The sequence below is a fragment of the Geotrypetes seraphini genome, chromosome 3 (assembly GCF_902459505.1).
Source record: "Geotrypetes seraphini chromosome 3, aGeoSer1.1, whole genome shotgun sequence".
NCBI lineage: Eukaryota > Metazoa > Chordata > Amphibia > Gymnophiona > Dermophiidae > Geotrypetes > Geotrypetes seraphini.
The window spans coordinates 157,813,700-157,829,695 of NC_047086.1; the positions used below are offsets into that span (position 1 = coordinate 157,813,700).

General features: G+C 41.7%; 1 protein-coding gene across 2 annotated transcripts in view; it reads right to left on the bottom strand.

Moving 5' to 3' along the window:
* Positions 1-15,996, bottom strand: part of TNFAIP3 (TNF alpha induced protein 3) — a 60,696-nt gene that overhangs the window by 31,949 nt on the left and 12,751 nt on the right. The window contains exon 2 of one of the 2 annotated variants that reach the window (XM_033939283.1): positions 13,256-13,557. In XM_033939283.1, the coding sequence (XP_033795174.1) occupies positions 13,256-13,557 (302 nt within the window). The remainder of the gene's footprint in view (positions 1-13,255; positions 13,558-15,996) is intronic. The other variant, XM_033939284.1, reaches the window with a different exon arrangement.

The following is a 15,996-nucleotide window of genomic DNA, read 5'->3' on the forward strand; positions in this document are numbered from 1 at the left end:
ATGCTAAGTGAATACTTGGGGAAAGTGATATACAAGGGAGGGGCTCTGCCCCCCCTTGAGCCCCCCCTCCCCGAGTCATTATTCAAATCATGTGAATAATTTCCTTGGAGGGCTTCAATAGTTTAATAATTTATAAGGTGGCGGGGCTTAAGTTTTCGCCCGTGCACTTTTTGCATTAGTGGCGGGGCTTATCTGGAAAAGACCCAATATCTGTTTGGACTGCCTCATGGCACAGGACTCTTCAGTTAGATTCTCCTTCCAACTTGGCTACCTGGGGTCAATCAGGCCATAGAAGCAGTGCATATAATCCTGAGGAGGGGCAAAATGATTACTGCTGCTGTGCCGCACAAAGGGGTGGAGCCAATGGCAACTCTTACAATGATATTCCTGGCTGGGAAGGGCATGCTGGGAAGGATAACTGGCATTCCAAAAATTTGGGGATTCAAACAAGCAGAAAAAAAAATAAAACAATTATATACATAAATATAAAATACAGTACACATGTTATTTGTTCAATCTACACTGTCTTTTCCCTTTTCCTCTAACATTGGTCCTTGCTTTGCACATTTGTTTTTGGAAAAGGTAGAATAGACATATACTTAAAGTTAACAGATACATACATTCCCCAAGAGCCTCTCTCTTTCTCTCTCATGCATTATCTGGAGAATTCTATAAGCAGTGTCTAAATTAGGCACCCCAATTGCAGATGCCTAGCGACAGCTAAATTCGGCACCGACCTCTTAGGACACCTAATGACACCTATATTTAAAAATAGGCGTGGTTATGAGTGGGTTGGTTTGGTTGACTTAGGCATTATTAGGTGTCTGGCCTAATGGAGCAGTACCTATGTCTAGGACACCTAGCAATGCCTAAGTCCACTTAGGCGCCACAAGGTGCGATTCTATAAATGGTGCAATTTGGGGATTTACAATTGCGCAGAGCGGCGCCTTCAATGTAGACACAAGTTGGCGCCATTTATACAATCTGGCCCTATGTACCAGATTCTATATAGGACGTCTACATTAGGTGACTTATCAAAGACGTCTAGCAATGCCTAAATTTGGAATCCGTGCACAGCTTTTTAAAATAATTGGCGTGGTAATTGATCGCTCCAGTTTTCAGCCAATCAAAAAAAAAAAAAAAAAAAAAAAGTTATATTACCAATTAAGAGTTCCATGCAAAACTTTTAGGATGCCTAGCAATGTCCAAGTCGAGGCACCCTCTGACACCTAACGACACCTACCTGAAAAGCAGGCATGGTTAGGGGGTGAAGAACAGGCGTGGTTAAATTGGGTGTCACTAGGTGTCTGAATTAGGTGCCAGTAAATTAGGTCAAGTAGAACCTGGTTTAATGTACCGGCGCCTACCTGTAGGATGCCTAGCGACGTCTAAGCGCACCTAGGCGCTGCTAAGTGGGATTCCATAAAGGATGCTTAGCAGTTGATTGACAACCGTGCCGAGTGACTTCTACAATGTAGGTGGTGATTTCATTGTTTTGGATTCATAAATGTGGCAGGGACACACCCATGTCCCACCCATGCATTTAAGTGCTTTGCTACTTATGTGCCCCTTACAGAATAGCAGTTAAGCACCCTGCTAGAATATAGGGAGCAGGCCTATCCAGGTTCCGCTGTTATATAGGGTAGTGGTAGGGGTCTGAGGCTTTTTCCTCCTTATCTTATCTTATGTGAATTATATGAGCCATGCAATTGTTAGAATGATTTACTTATTTATCAATAGTTGAAGACATTCTCTGTTTGAATACTTCTTATTCTATGTTTGAATACTCCTTATGTGAGATCTTAGGTGTGTTATACGACCTCGCATTTATTGCTTTTTAGCAGTGTTTTCTGATGTGATTTAATTGTCTGCTATAGTTCTTGGGTTGGTTTTTCTAGTACTTTATAAAGAAACATAGGTGCTTATAGTTTTCTATAAAATATCACTTAAGTAGGAATCTACTTGTCCTCTTAAATCAGCCTCCCTGATATAAAATTGGCATCTCTAGGTGTATTCAGTGCCAGTCACGAATACATATAAAGGATAGTATTTTTTTAAAAAACAAAAAACTGCAGCTAGTATTTTTAGAAATGCACATTGATTGCTGCCAGTGAGAATCCATAAAAGTACCAGTATTCTGTATGTTCACCCAGGCAAGGGGTGTGCAAATGAGAGTGCCAAGTTATAGAATAGCCTTTCACATGTCTTTTACAAAAGAGGCTCCTAGAACCAGCTTCTGTAGCAACACAGTAGGTGATGGCAGACAAAAACCTAAGTAGTCCATCCAATGTGTAAATTCTGACACACAACACACACACATTTACACCTGCTCAGAGGGAAGTGTAAAATATTAATATTTGCATATCTGCCCTTGCTGGACAAGTCACTTAACCATCCATTGCCCCCAGGTACAAAAAAGTACAGGTACCCCCTCCATATTTGTATTTGGTTATTCGCGAGTTTCTAAACTCTGACCCAACCCCGCCTCCCGGATCTCTCCATACCTTACTGCTGATCTAGCAGTGAAGCAGGGCAGGAGCAATCTTCCTATGCTCCTGCCCCGGCAGCGCTGTGAACAAAATAGCTGCCATGAGTTTCCGTTGTCTTGCGAGACTACAGCAGGAACTCACGGCAGCCGATTTCGTTCATGGCTCTGCATAGGGCAGGAGCGTAGGAAGATCGCTCCTGCCCTGCTTCACTGCTTGACCATCAGGCTTTAAAAGTAAGGTGTGAAGAAGTCCAGGAGGTGGGAGGGTGGCAGGAGGCAGGTGGCGGCGGGTCAGTCAGCCCTACGTAAGGTGTGGAGAGGTCTGGAAGGCAGGTGGGGGAGGGTCAGAGTCGGCCCTAAAGTTATTCGTGGGCTGGATTTTGCATCTATGCCCTGAGAATATGGAGGGAGGAGTGTACCTATGTATACTATAATATGTAATCCACTGACTGTAACAACAAAAAGGCAGTCCCATACCCTTTCCCTCTTCTGCACAACACTATACCCCCAGGAATGCCTACATGATGACTGTGTAAAAGCAGGTGTACTTTTTAAGCACACGTGGCCACACAATTTTATAAAAGTCCTTTTCTGACTGTAAAATGGGCTTTCGGTATGGGAAAAAAAAACTAGGAACTTACCCCTCCAGAAGAACAATTTCAAAATTCTACATTTTGATGTCAAACCTGTGGGTATTTTTACCAAGATTTTGTACCGGCTCTCATACTCTTTGGGATCTTACCAGGTACCTGTGACCTGGGTTGGCCACTGTTGGAAACAGGATACTGGGCTCGATGGACCTTCGCTCTGTCCCAGTATGGCAACTCTTTATGTTCTTATAGAGAAAGTATGCACATGCTTTCTCCTTTAAAAACTGCCCAAGGAAAAACTACTCCCTCAACACCTGTTTTTTGTGTGGGTAATTTTACAGTGAAAAACTGCGTGTGTAGGTTTGAAAATTATGACGTATGCATATTATTACCTCCCCTGATCTAACCCTCATCCTGGGACATCACAACACACATTGGGGCATTTTACTAAAGCTTAGTGCACACTAATGGAATTAGTGCACAATAAATGCACATCTTCTCTCATATCAAGCAGCATTATGGGGTAAAGACCTGGAACGATTACTTATGCATGCTAATACTTATGGAGAATTCAGGAGACACCTAAAAACATATCTGTTCCTGGAGTACTTAGGCAGCTGATTTGTACAATCTTTCCCACTTTAATTGATCTCTAGAGCCGCTATTCACTAGTTTTACTTTTCAGTTCTACTCAATTTGTAGCATTTCTAATCATTGTAAGCCGCATAGAACTTCACGGTCCTGCGGTATATAAACTGTTGTTGTTATTATTATTATTATTATACCCATGGGCTTCTTAGCATGTGCTAATTCCCTTAGCACGCACTAAGCTTTTGTAAAAGGGACACAGAGTGGGTAATTTTCAAAGAACCCTGCTCCTACCAATATAATTAGCCGTTTAAGTGGATAAATAGCTTCCTTTCTAAACAAAGAACTATTCTAACTAAGGACATGTAGACAAAACGTTCTCATTTTGTTTCATTTTCCATATTGCTTACAGGAATTCCAGGTTTTGCTATTTCTTTCTTAGGGGCAATATTGTAAATAGAGGCTGTACTAATTATGACTTAGGAAAAAACCTGAAAGTTCTGTTATTCCCCTATCATTTCAGGAAAATAAACAGCATGAAAAAGAACATGGGAAATGTGCGTTCATTTGAATTACCATAAAATGGAAAATGTGATGCCTAATTCTAGCCTTCTGTATGTTAAAGGAAACCATGTGTGAAGCAGGGTCACTGCAGAATGGTGCTTGGTGACTGTACTGCTCTTTGTTCTAGATTTTCCGATTAGCTTTCTGCGAGCATAACCATGATGTCCCTCTTAAAAGTATTATCAATCAGTTTTCAATTATTGGGGAAGGGGGGGGGGGTTTCTATGTTTTTTTCTTTGTTATGTGCAACTTTATATACCGCCGATTCCTCACAAATCAGAGTTTTGGTGGGTTACAAGCAGCATATCGCTACATAAAATCATATATGTTCCATAGAGTTATACATGTTCCATAAAATTATACCTGTAATGTAAGATAAGGCAAGAAGTAACCATTAGCATTGTAATAAATATTTACTCTATAGCATGACAGTCTGAGCCTGCCTAGGCTCCTAAAAGAGACTTCTTAAAAAGCCACGTCTTTCGATAAGAAGGGAGTTTCATACTTTTGCAATTTGGTAGCTAAATGATTTGCTATGCGGTGTCTTGTATTTGATGTCTTTCAGAATTGGGAATGACAGGCTCAAGCGATCAGAGTTACAACGATAACGGATCTACCTAATAATATAATAAATCTGAGGACGCTATTAGGGGCGTCACCAAATAGTATTCTGAATGCCAAGCAGCATAGTTTGGATTCCATTCGCTTTTCTATTGGTAGTCAGTGTAGTTCCATTAGCGGCGGTGTGACGTGGTCAAATGTTGATTTGTAAATACAGAGGTTTGACTGTATATGAGTTTTGCTGCTTTTTTACACTGGGTGGCTCTCCTAACTGTGGACTCCTAAGGCAAGAGCTCATGCTTTTTAGCTAAGGCATCAAGACAATACTAATGTTGATGTCATCTAAGGCCAGTGGGTTGTTGCTATCATTCTTCTCTCTCCCCAGTGATGAAATCTATCACAAAGATCAAGGCAGCTGATGCTCACAGTGACCCATATCAGCTGGCCATGTTCTCAAATCAGGGACGTATAACTCTGCACTCTAGCAGGGTAATTTTACATACTGTTTTGGGGATACATAAATAGGCTCTCAAAAAATTAGGTCAAACAAGCTACCTAGTGGTTAGAGAACCAGACTGATAACTAGGGTAGCCAGGGTTCAAATCTCACTGCTGTTCCTCGAGACCTTGGGTAAGTTGCCATTTTGTAAAAGGGGGTGGTAAAGTATTCAAAACAGTATGAACAACAATAAACACTATTTTTTGTGGGGGGGGAAAAAAAAGATACAATAAACCCACCATTCCCACAGGTACAGGAAAGATTATAAATCCTCTGGGACAGAGAAATATTAATGTAACTAACCCTGAACTACTACTGAAAAAGATGTGAGTTAAATCCAAATAAATAAAATTTTACAGTGGGCGATTTTGGGCTAGGAGTTATGGCTGAGTTAGTCTAAAAATTACATGCTAATATTTATACCTGCACTTAAAAGGGTGTAGTGTCTATGTCTTCAATCTTGGGTAAGGGAATGGGGATTTCATATACTGCCTTACTGGGGGTTACAATCAAAATGGTTTACATGTTATATACAGGTACTCATTTTGTACCTGGGGCAACTGAGGGTTAAGTCCATAGTCTGCTATTGAGACAGACATGGGGGAAGTCACTGCTGGATTGATAGCATGGAATGCTGCTACTATTTGGGTTTTTGCCAGGTACTTGTGACCTGGATTGGCCACCGTGAAGACGGGATACTGGGCTAGATGGACCATTGGTATGACCCAGTAAGGCTATTCTTATGTTTTTATATTCCTTGTGGATATCCTGAAATCCTGACTGGATGGGTGTGCCCCAAGGACTGGGCTGAGAACCAGTGTGACCTATGGATTCGATATTTAAAGCTATTTCTCTGGACAGCAGCATCTACTACTGGATAAATAGTGCCGACTGTGGCTATAAACTAGATTTTCAGCAGCATTATCAGAATTACACCACTGCAAATCACTACATACCACTCTGATGCTATCTGGATAGTGTAAAAATAGACCCCCCTCCCCCCAAATCAACAAATAAATCAGAGAAGAATAGATGGAAATATACTTTTTCCGCTCAAAATATGGGGGATAAAGGACATTAACTTAAAAATCCTTAACTTATAATGGGATTTTACTTAACCTCAATCATCAGTCCTAAAAAATTTCCCTAAGTCGTTTTTCAAATTCGTTCACAAAATTTACCACTCTACCCCTCCCCCCCCCAACTTTTACAAAACCAAGCAAGAGGTTTTTAGCACTGGTACGCTGAATGCTCTGCGCTGTTCTGACGCTCATAGGAACTTTATGACCATTGGAATAGCGCAGAGCATCCAGCGTGCCGACTGGTGCTAAAAACTTCTTGCACGGTTTTGTAAAAAAAAAAAAAAAAAAAAAGTGTGTGTGTGTAAAGTATTCAGCACAATATGAACAACAATAAACACTATTCTTTGTAAAAAAAAAAAAAATAAAAAGTCTCCAATGTTTCAAGTTTATTTTACCCCCCCTCCTTTACCAAGTCATGCTAGCGTTTTTAGTGCCGCCACGGTAACAGCTCTGACACTCATGGGCATTCTATGAGCGTCAGAGCTGTTACCGCAACAGCCGGCGCTAAAAACACTAGTGTGGCTTTGTAAAGGAGTGGGTTAGTCTTGATAAAATTTGAGATCAGCACATGTGCTCAGCTCTTAGCACCCCACAGCAACAAGATCACCATCACTAGCTCTTTGGTGTGCGAAAGCTCCTTTCTAAGCAAAAGTATAGTTGTCACAAGCTGTCTGTTGCTTCCCACGCTTCAGGAAGGAAGGCAATTCATGTAGAGCATAGATAACTAGATACTGACTTGAGCAGTACCCACAACGTAGGCATAGCAGCACCTCCATTTTCCCCTCTTGTGCCACGTCCTCTGAGCCCTTCCAACCTCTGGTGGGGATTTCAATATTTCCTTAACTCTTCTTCTGGCTATATGAGTCCTTTCCAAGTTAACACTGCCAGAAGTACAAAGGCCGACAGTCCAAACAACATTCTGTTTATACAGGTGTGCTTGAAAAGGTTGGAAAAAATAGTATCTTTGAGAATTCCCAAATTTATTTGTTACCTTATGAGTTTGGTGGGTTTTTTTTTATACAACTTCTGCACATTATTATGCTGGCCCCCATTATTTTTCCAATTAACACAAGCAAAATGTTTACATTTAAAATATTGCAATGAATAAACAATAGAATTTTTCTTCTTCTTTTCTTCTTTTTAATAATTTTTTAGTGACACACATAGAGGGGAGGTAGTGAAAATAATGTATACATAATATGATATAATATGATATATAATATGTAATATATGATTGAAAAGTAATAGAAGGGTGGGGGGAGGGAGAGGGAGAAAAATATATTTAGAACATGATGTATTAGATATAAAAGTGATATTGTATATTCATCAATTGTATTTTAATAGTTTGTTCACTTTATGAAAAATTTGAAAATAAAAAATAATGGGGAAAAAAATAAAAATAAAAATATCATTTTGTGCTTACTGAGCAGGCGGTGCACAAATTTGCTAAAATGTGGTGCAAAACTCTGTAAACCATGGTACAGGATTTCCTAACTCTTGCCACTGAGGCAACAAAAATCAACGGCAATGAGAAGCTACGTTAGATTGTAAGCTCTTCGCAGCAAATATTTTGACTAATTTGCTGTGATCATACTATGTTGATTAGCATTTCTTGATTTGTGAACCGCACAGAACCGTGAGGTAGTTGCAGTATATAAAAATCTATGTTATGTTATGAACTCAGATGACTTAATAGATTTTGTGCAATAGAAAAAAAATGCATAAATTTTTCTGTATTCTTTTGTGTCAAGTGAGAATTGAACCAGCCCATGGCCACGCCCCACTATTAAGTTACAGACGATACAGTTTAGGCGCCCACTGTTACAGAATCATGCATAGTCAGATCGAGGCCCAAATCATAATTAGTGCTAATTAAGTACTCGCTAGATCCAATAATTAGTTAATGGGCTCCAATGATTTAATTATTTTGGGTGCCATGCCATTTACAGAATGCAGGGACACTGTGGCACAGGGATGGAGCAGGAATCAAGCATGGACAAACTAGATATAGGCCTAGGCCAAAATGTTTGAGTCCCTCTTATACACGGAGTTCAATGGCTCCGGAGGCAGATTTTTGCCCTGTTAAATCAGCTGCTAAATAGAAAGAATGAAAGAGGTGGGACTAGAGCTACTGCAGGCCACAGAGCTCTCTGTTCTCCACACCCCTTGTACATTGTCCTCCAGTTAGCTTGAAAAGCTAGCAAACAGCGCTCTGCATTCAGAACCTCTCAGAGTCACATTCATAGGAGTTTAAAAACATATTTATATTTCAATGGTGGGGGCTTGCAATATGTTTATCTAGGGACCTCTGTAGGGTTAATTTATATACAGTACAATGCAATGTACTATATACAGTACTATGCAATGGGCCCAGCCAGTAACAGGCATCCTAAGGTCCACTTCCATCACATCGCTCAGCTTTGCTAAGCAGGCCCCTCGCTTTGCTTGTCCTCCTGCCCCACCCTTTACATTATCAAAAGCTTGTCCCGACTACTGGGGTTTCTGCGTGTTTTGACAGCTGGATGAGTTGAGATCTTGGGTGGGAGAGAAAACGACAAACACTGCTGAAGTGACCCTTACTAGTAGAAAGGCGGCTCTAAAGGTCTTTGGGCCCAAGGAAAAAACATCCTTTCCCTTCACTCCTTGATCAGAGAGGGAAACTAGTAGTATCCCAGATTTCCTATATGTGTGTGTGGGGGGGGAGGGGGGTTTCAATAATAAGTTTTCAAGTTTATTAGTTATTTATATACCACCTATCAATGGAGGTTGTCTGAGTGTTTTTTACATTCTGGTACTCAAGCATTTTTCCCTATATGTTTCAGTGGGCTCACACTCTACCTAAGTAAGAAAACGGGGGCTTTAAAAAATCCTCTCACACTAAACACAGTTTTCTGCATGAGTTAGGGCTTAACATGTGCTAAAGAACCACTGTTGTTCTCATGGTCCAAAAGCAGCTCTGGCTAGCTCTGCGAGGCCCTGGAACTCAGCTTAAAAGTGAGTACACTTCCCCCTCCGTATTCGTGGTTTCCGTATCTACGGTTTCGATTATTCACGGTTTTAAAACAAAAAATGCTTTTTCATTTTTAGGGCTATTTTAAGCCCTGTAAGCCACCCCCCTTAAACCTTATCTGGTGGTCTAGCGGGTTTTTGGGGCAGGAGCAATCTTCCCACGCTCCTGCCCCATGCAGATCGCTCTCAGGAAATGGCTCGAGAGACTATGGGAATTCAAGGCAGCCATTTCCTGTGAGCGATCTGCACGGGGCAGGAGCGTGGGAAGATCGCTCCTGCCTGAAAACCTGCTAGACCACCAGGTAAGGCTTAAAGGGGGACTTTCAGGGCTTAAAATAGCCGGGGGAAGTGGTGGTTAGAGGCAGAACCAGCCCGAATATTATTCATGGTTTTTAAATATTCACGGGCCGGCTCTGCCCCTAACCAACGCGAATATGGAGGGGAAAGTGTATGTATCACAATACCTTGGTATTCCACCACACCTGGGTAGCATCGCTGACTGGCTGATTTTATCACGGTTACAATGAAAAAGAAAGAGCCCCTTCAACCCTTTGGCCATTATTTTAGAAACATATCCATCTGTAAATAGTGTCATTTACATGTGTATAATCACATAAAAAACCACCAGTTTCACAAAGCTGCTATTTAGATTTTGACAGAGCATACTTTGGCGTGAATAAAATCTACATTGCAATCCCTTATTTTACAAAGGGAAGCCACATGCATGGGGTTTGAAAAAAGGGCTTTATACAGTGGCATAGTAAGGGGGAGTGGACTGCCCTGGACGCTGCCTTGGTGGGAGCACTGGCACCTTTCAGCCCCATGTCACGCCCTTCCTTCTCCGCCTCAACCCCCCCAAATACCTCTTTAAAATCTTCACCAGCATGAGCAACTACTCTAGCCTGCTGCTCGTGCCGGCCTGGCTCCTTCTGAAAATCACTTCCGGGTCACGGGGCCAGGACATGACATCAGAGGGAAAGCCAACACTAGTGCAAGCAGCAGGCTGGAGAAGCTGCTCGCGATAGCAAAGATTTAAAGAGGCACGAGGGTGGGAAGGAAGGGTGTGAGTGGGTGTGCGGAAGGAGTGGGGTGGTAGAGAGGAGGGCACAGTGGGTTGGTGTGGAAGGAGTGGGCGCAAAAAGAAGGGCAAGGGACTACCATGTCCCAGGCGCCTCCTATCTTCGCTACGCCACTGGCTTTATACATGAGGGACTGAAATGAATCACTCTCCCATGTACTCTTATTTCCATCTCAAAATGAAGCCATGTTAAAATTGCAGCTGTACTACATAACTGGCAGCACTTACATGTGCACCTTTGTAAAATGAGGCAGCTATATGTGGAAATGGTACCTCCACCTGGAAGCTGCTGGATTCATGCCATTCATTTTTCAATGTGTATCTTTGTAAAATAGCTGCTCCTAAGAACATAAACATTGCCAAAGGTCCATCAAGCTCAGTATCCTGTGTCCAACAGTGGCCAATCAAAGTCACAAGTACACGGCAAGATCCCAAAAGAGCACAGCAGATTTTATGCTGCTTATCCTAGAAATAGACAGTGAATTTTCCCAAGTCCATCTCAACAATGACTTTTTCTTTAAGAAATTATCCAAGCCCTTTTTAAACCCTGCTAAGCAAATTGCTTTTACCACGGATCAGACCAGTAGTATCAGGAAAGTTGTACTTTAAACAATCGATACCCAACATGGCTACGTTTTGCCTTTCAGGCTGCACCATGGATGTATGCAGCCTAAAAGGCGAAATGTGGCTCTGTTTGGTTTTGATTGTTTTAATAAAGTGCAACTTTCCTACTGGTCTGCTTTGTGTTTTCTACTTATCTCAGGGTTTAAATTACAGGTTGAATGAAGAAATATTTTCTCCAGTTTATTTTAAATCTACTACTTAGTATCTTCATTGTGTGCCCCCCCCCTAGGCCTAGTATTTTGGGAAAGAGTAAACAAGCGAGTCACGTTTACCCACTAAGGATTTTATAGACCTTTTTCATGTGCTGGCACTTACATGTGCACTCATACATATTTTCAAACTGGCTCTATGTTGCCAGATTATTTCTACAATACCACTGGAATTGAGCATGTCCTAAACTGCAAGTCTCAATTCTTATCTCTTGGTCCTACCAATGAAATCCACACACTGCAGGAAAGGTGCAACTGTTATCTTTCCTCTGGCATTCGACAACATTTCAAAAATATCATATTAAAAAAATATAGCATTTGATTTAATATAGATCTCTATATCTATCCATCTTTATCCATCTGTACTTGGGAACTTGGCAGCTGCCAAAAGAAATTTTAACATTTTAGAATGCTTTGCCAGCACTGCCATTCTGGCTTCTTTACAACTAAGGAAGCCTAGAATGCTTCCCCTGGGCTTTTTCCACACTAACTGCCTTCCCTGGCCCTTTCTTCCCAAAATGAAACAAAAATAAATCATTCACTTAAGACAAATCTCAAACCAAAGCAAAAATGATTACTAGCACCTGCAAGCCTGCACACGATATTGGAAAAAGCACGCTGCTATAGCTATAAGAAGCTACAAGAGTTTAAACACGGCAGGCGCTGCACCCTGCAGAATTCCCCCCCGTAAAATCAAGAACAAAGATAAGACTTTCTTTTACCTCTACTTTCAGTTAGAGATTGAAAATCACCATTATAAAATTCCCTAAGTATCACTTGGAATTCCCCAGCAATATCTATTTGACTTGCAATTGGGTAACAGCTATTGTGTTCTCTGTCTGACAGGCAGACATTTGAACCAAGAAGTGCACACACTGGAATTTCCAAGTGGGCGTGGCTAGGCTAAGCTGGGATTCATTGCACAAGTGAAATTGCTGCAACCAATAGAGGCTGGAATTTTTCTTCTTCTTTATATGAAGTTTCAATATTTAAACCACCTACTGTCTTCCCCATTTGCTAAACTCTCATATCCTCAAATGCATATGTGGTGATTCACCCCCCAAAAAAACCAACATTTCCACAGGCTCACACAATCACACACAAGTGCTGAGTACATTTGTACTAATACAATCCTAGAAGCCAGACTGGGTGTATGTTTTTATAGCAGAGGTAGGAGATATTTATACCAGCATGACAAGAAGGCTTTTTCTGTCACACACAATTGTTCTTGACTCTTCATAAAAGGGATTCTAGTTTCAGAGGGATGCTTATTTATGATAATTATATGGTTATGGTTCTTTTAAAAACATACATATAAGTACAACTGCAAGCTCTTCTGCCAAATTAATTATTGTAATTTATAGTAGGCAAATTCATAACAATATCAGGCACATTTTTACATAACAGGCATTTTGGATAAATGTCACCTGTACTGCAGTATTAGCCTATTTCTTTTGTTTCTATATGGAAATATCCAGGGACACTGGAGTCACACAGGACTGTGCGGTCAAATTCCCATAGATGGGGAGAAGTCTTGGGAAAACAAGATCTCATTGGCTCCGAGATTATGAATTAAGAAAACCAAACCCTTTAGAAAAGGCATTTGGTTCTTGGGCTACAAGTCAGGCAGATAAACAAATCTGATGCTTCTACATATCTGAGTCAGGGCTATCTATCTACAACACACACACTGGATATTCCAAAAGAATTGGAATATTCTTCTTTGGTAACTTATTCCATCCCAAAGCACTAAGAAGGCTGGTTAATATCCTTCCTGTAAGTTAAGAAGAGCTCAGATATCAACAGGCAGAGTTTGAAAGGCAGGTCCCCAGTACTACCAAGACAAGACCAGACAGCTCCTTTTATTTTAATTTACCCTCAAAGTGCTTTACCGATAGACACGACATATCAAAGGTACACTCTAGGTTCACATCCATTTAGAGACAAATAGAAAAGAAACTTACCATTAGTCCTTAGTGGCACGAGTTTCCTGACTTCTCTGCACCAGTTCAGTTTCTTGCGGCACTCCAGCGAGGTCTGCATACTTCTGTCTATCAAGGCTTTCTGAAGTATCTCCCGAAAAGCTGGGCATAACTGACAAGTCCTGAACATTTCCAGCGTGTATCTGTGCATGGTTTTAAAGTGATGTATAATCCCACTGCTGGGCCTGACGATATCTTCAGGCATTCTTTCCCTGATCTTCACAGCCTTGAGCATATTGCTCATATACAAAGCCTGAGGGAGGACTTGCTGGGTGGCCATCTTGCTGGAAAACAGCAGAGGAATAACAGTCATTGCCTTGAGTTGTATGTCAATGTACAGTGCTGCGAGTCTTATATAAAACCCCTACCAGAAATCCCCTGCCGCTGCTTCTGTTCAGAATCAGGACAGCTAATCCGAGTTTCCTATGCATCACTATACACTCCATCAAGAAGTCAAATTGAGTCATATCAGAGCAATACAGTTACATCACTTTTAAAGATCAGTAAATGCAAATCTCTGGAGAAAGAGAAAAAGCAACATTTTGACCACAGTCTCAGAAAGTCAGTTCTTTTTGTTATTTGAAGCACACCATTTACTTTTTAACTCAGTAGCTTGGCAGAAGTCTAACACGTCCTCCTGTCAAAGAAAGGTGTCGATACCTCCTTTTGTTAGAGAAAGTAAGTGGAGGTATTTCCACAAGGCAACTCCCACTTCACGAAAGTGCTGAGCATTTTTCAGATGTATTGATAAAATAACGCAAAAAAGAGTTTTTGACTTCAGCATGCCACAAATTCTCCTGATGTTTGAGGATACTGCAAAGACAGCACTGGTCCAGGGCAGGCATGAGAACAGAGGGGCAGCAGCTGTGGCCAGCAGGATCCAGTCCAGGATATCACAAGGAACCCACTGAGCCATTTCTCACATGCTAGAGCTAATGACAAGGGATCTGGACACAAAGGGCTAGAAGTTGAGCAAAGCTTAAGCTTAAGAGGTTGACCCAGTGCTATGAACTAGAGAATGACACAGGGACAAATTTGTCCCCATCCCCGCAGGAACTCAATTTCCCCATCCCGTCCCTGTGAGTTTTGTCGCTGTCCCTGTCCCATTCCTGTAAGCTCTGCCTTAACCGCACAAGCCTCGAACACTTATGATTTTAAAGTGTTCGAGGCTTGTGCAGATGAGGACAGAGCTTGCAGGAATGGGGCGGGGACAGGAAAAGAACTCATGGGGACGGGAAAATGAGTTCCCGCAGGGCTGGGGAAAAATTTGTCCCCGTGTCATTCTCTACTATGAACCGGTGTCAGGTCAAAAGCGCGCATAGACATCGCGGCGGCGTTATGGGGGGTTGTAACCCTCCACATTTTACTGTAAACTTAACTTTTTCCCTAAAAACAGGGAAAAAGTGAAGTTTTCAGTAAAATGTGGGGGGTTACAACCCTCCAAACCCCCCACAACGCCCCCACAACGCGGCGCGATGTCTATTAAGTAAAGTGGGGGGGTTCCCCCCCCCACACAGTAATTTAGAGCGGTGCGCGCCTCCACGCTGCGCTCAATTGTCTGGGTGCGCCTTTGTCCCGGCGCGCTTTTGACCTGACACCAGGCAGGAGCGAGGACAGCAGACCACAGAGAGCTCAAAGCTGAAAGGCTGGTGGGAAGGGGGAAAGACTCTGTACAACTAGGCTACAGTTACTGAAGCTGATGTTGTTCAATGGAGCTCAACCTGCTTGACTGCTGAACAGAAACCCTCAGAAAGATGCAAACCTATTCCTTCATTCCCTTCCTGGGGGATATTTTATGGTTTTGCTGATACATAGCAGTGTGACTAGATGATGGATGAACGCGCCTTATTGATTTTTCATTTTTAACCGTCCATGATGTGTGATTGGTGGTCAAGTAAATAAATGGAGATGGAGGAGAGAATTTATGGAAAGAAATCAGACGAGCAAGGTTTGAAGGAGGTGAAAACGAGGCAATGAAGGAGAAAGAGAGGGCAGGGGAAGAATCAGAGCACCTATTAAGAACAGCATAATGAAGAAATATAAACTTGGACAACAAATATAGAAAGCCCCCCCCCACAACTAATTCTGAATAAAGCTGCTAAAAGCTATAACTTTGCCAAATTATTTTCATTTTATAAAATTGTGTGTACTTGTTGGGATAGGCGATAGTCCAAATATGCTTTGTTATATTAAAGAAGATGGCGAGGAAGGAAAATCTATCTGGGGAATCGAAAATGGAGGGGCAATGGTGGGGGACAAGAGATGGGGGAAAAGAAATGGTTGAGAATAATTGGGGGGGGGGAGGACAGGAGGATGCAGAAAGAACGAAATGCACATGGACGAGAAGGTGAGAGGAGAAATGAACCTGAACAGCTGATAAAGAATAAGTGTTAGGAGGAGATATTATAAATCAAGATGAAAGTGAAAGCGAGTGAGAGAGAGGATACAGATACTTCCATGGACAGGCTAAAGGGTGCAGAGTGGGTGAAAGACTCAGGGATCTGAAAGAAGTGATGGTATACCCTTTTATTTTCCATTTCCATTTGAGGAGCGTGAAGGGAAAAAGAGAAAGAGATAGGGTTTGAAAATCTGTTTCATTTGGTCATTTCTCCCCTGTCCCCAACACGCACACAGTTCTGACCGCTGATGAATAGACATAAAAACACAAGAGGCACAGACTAGCAAATGAGATAAACCAAGATAGTGGCTGGATTAGAAAGAAA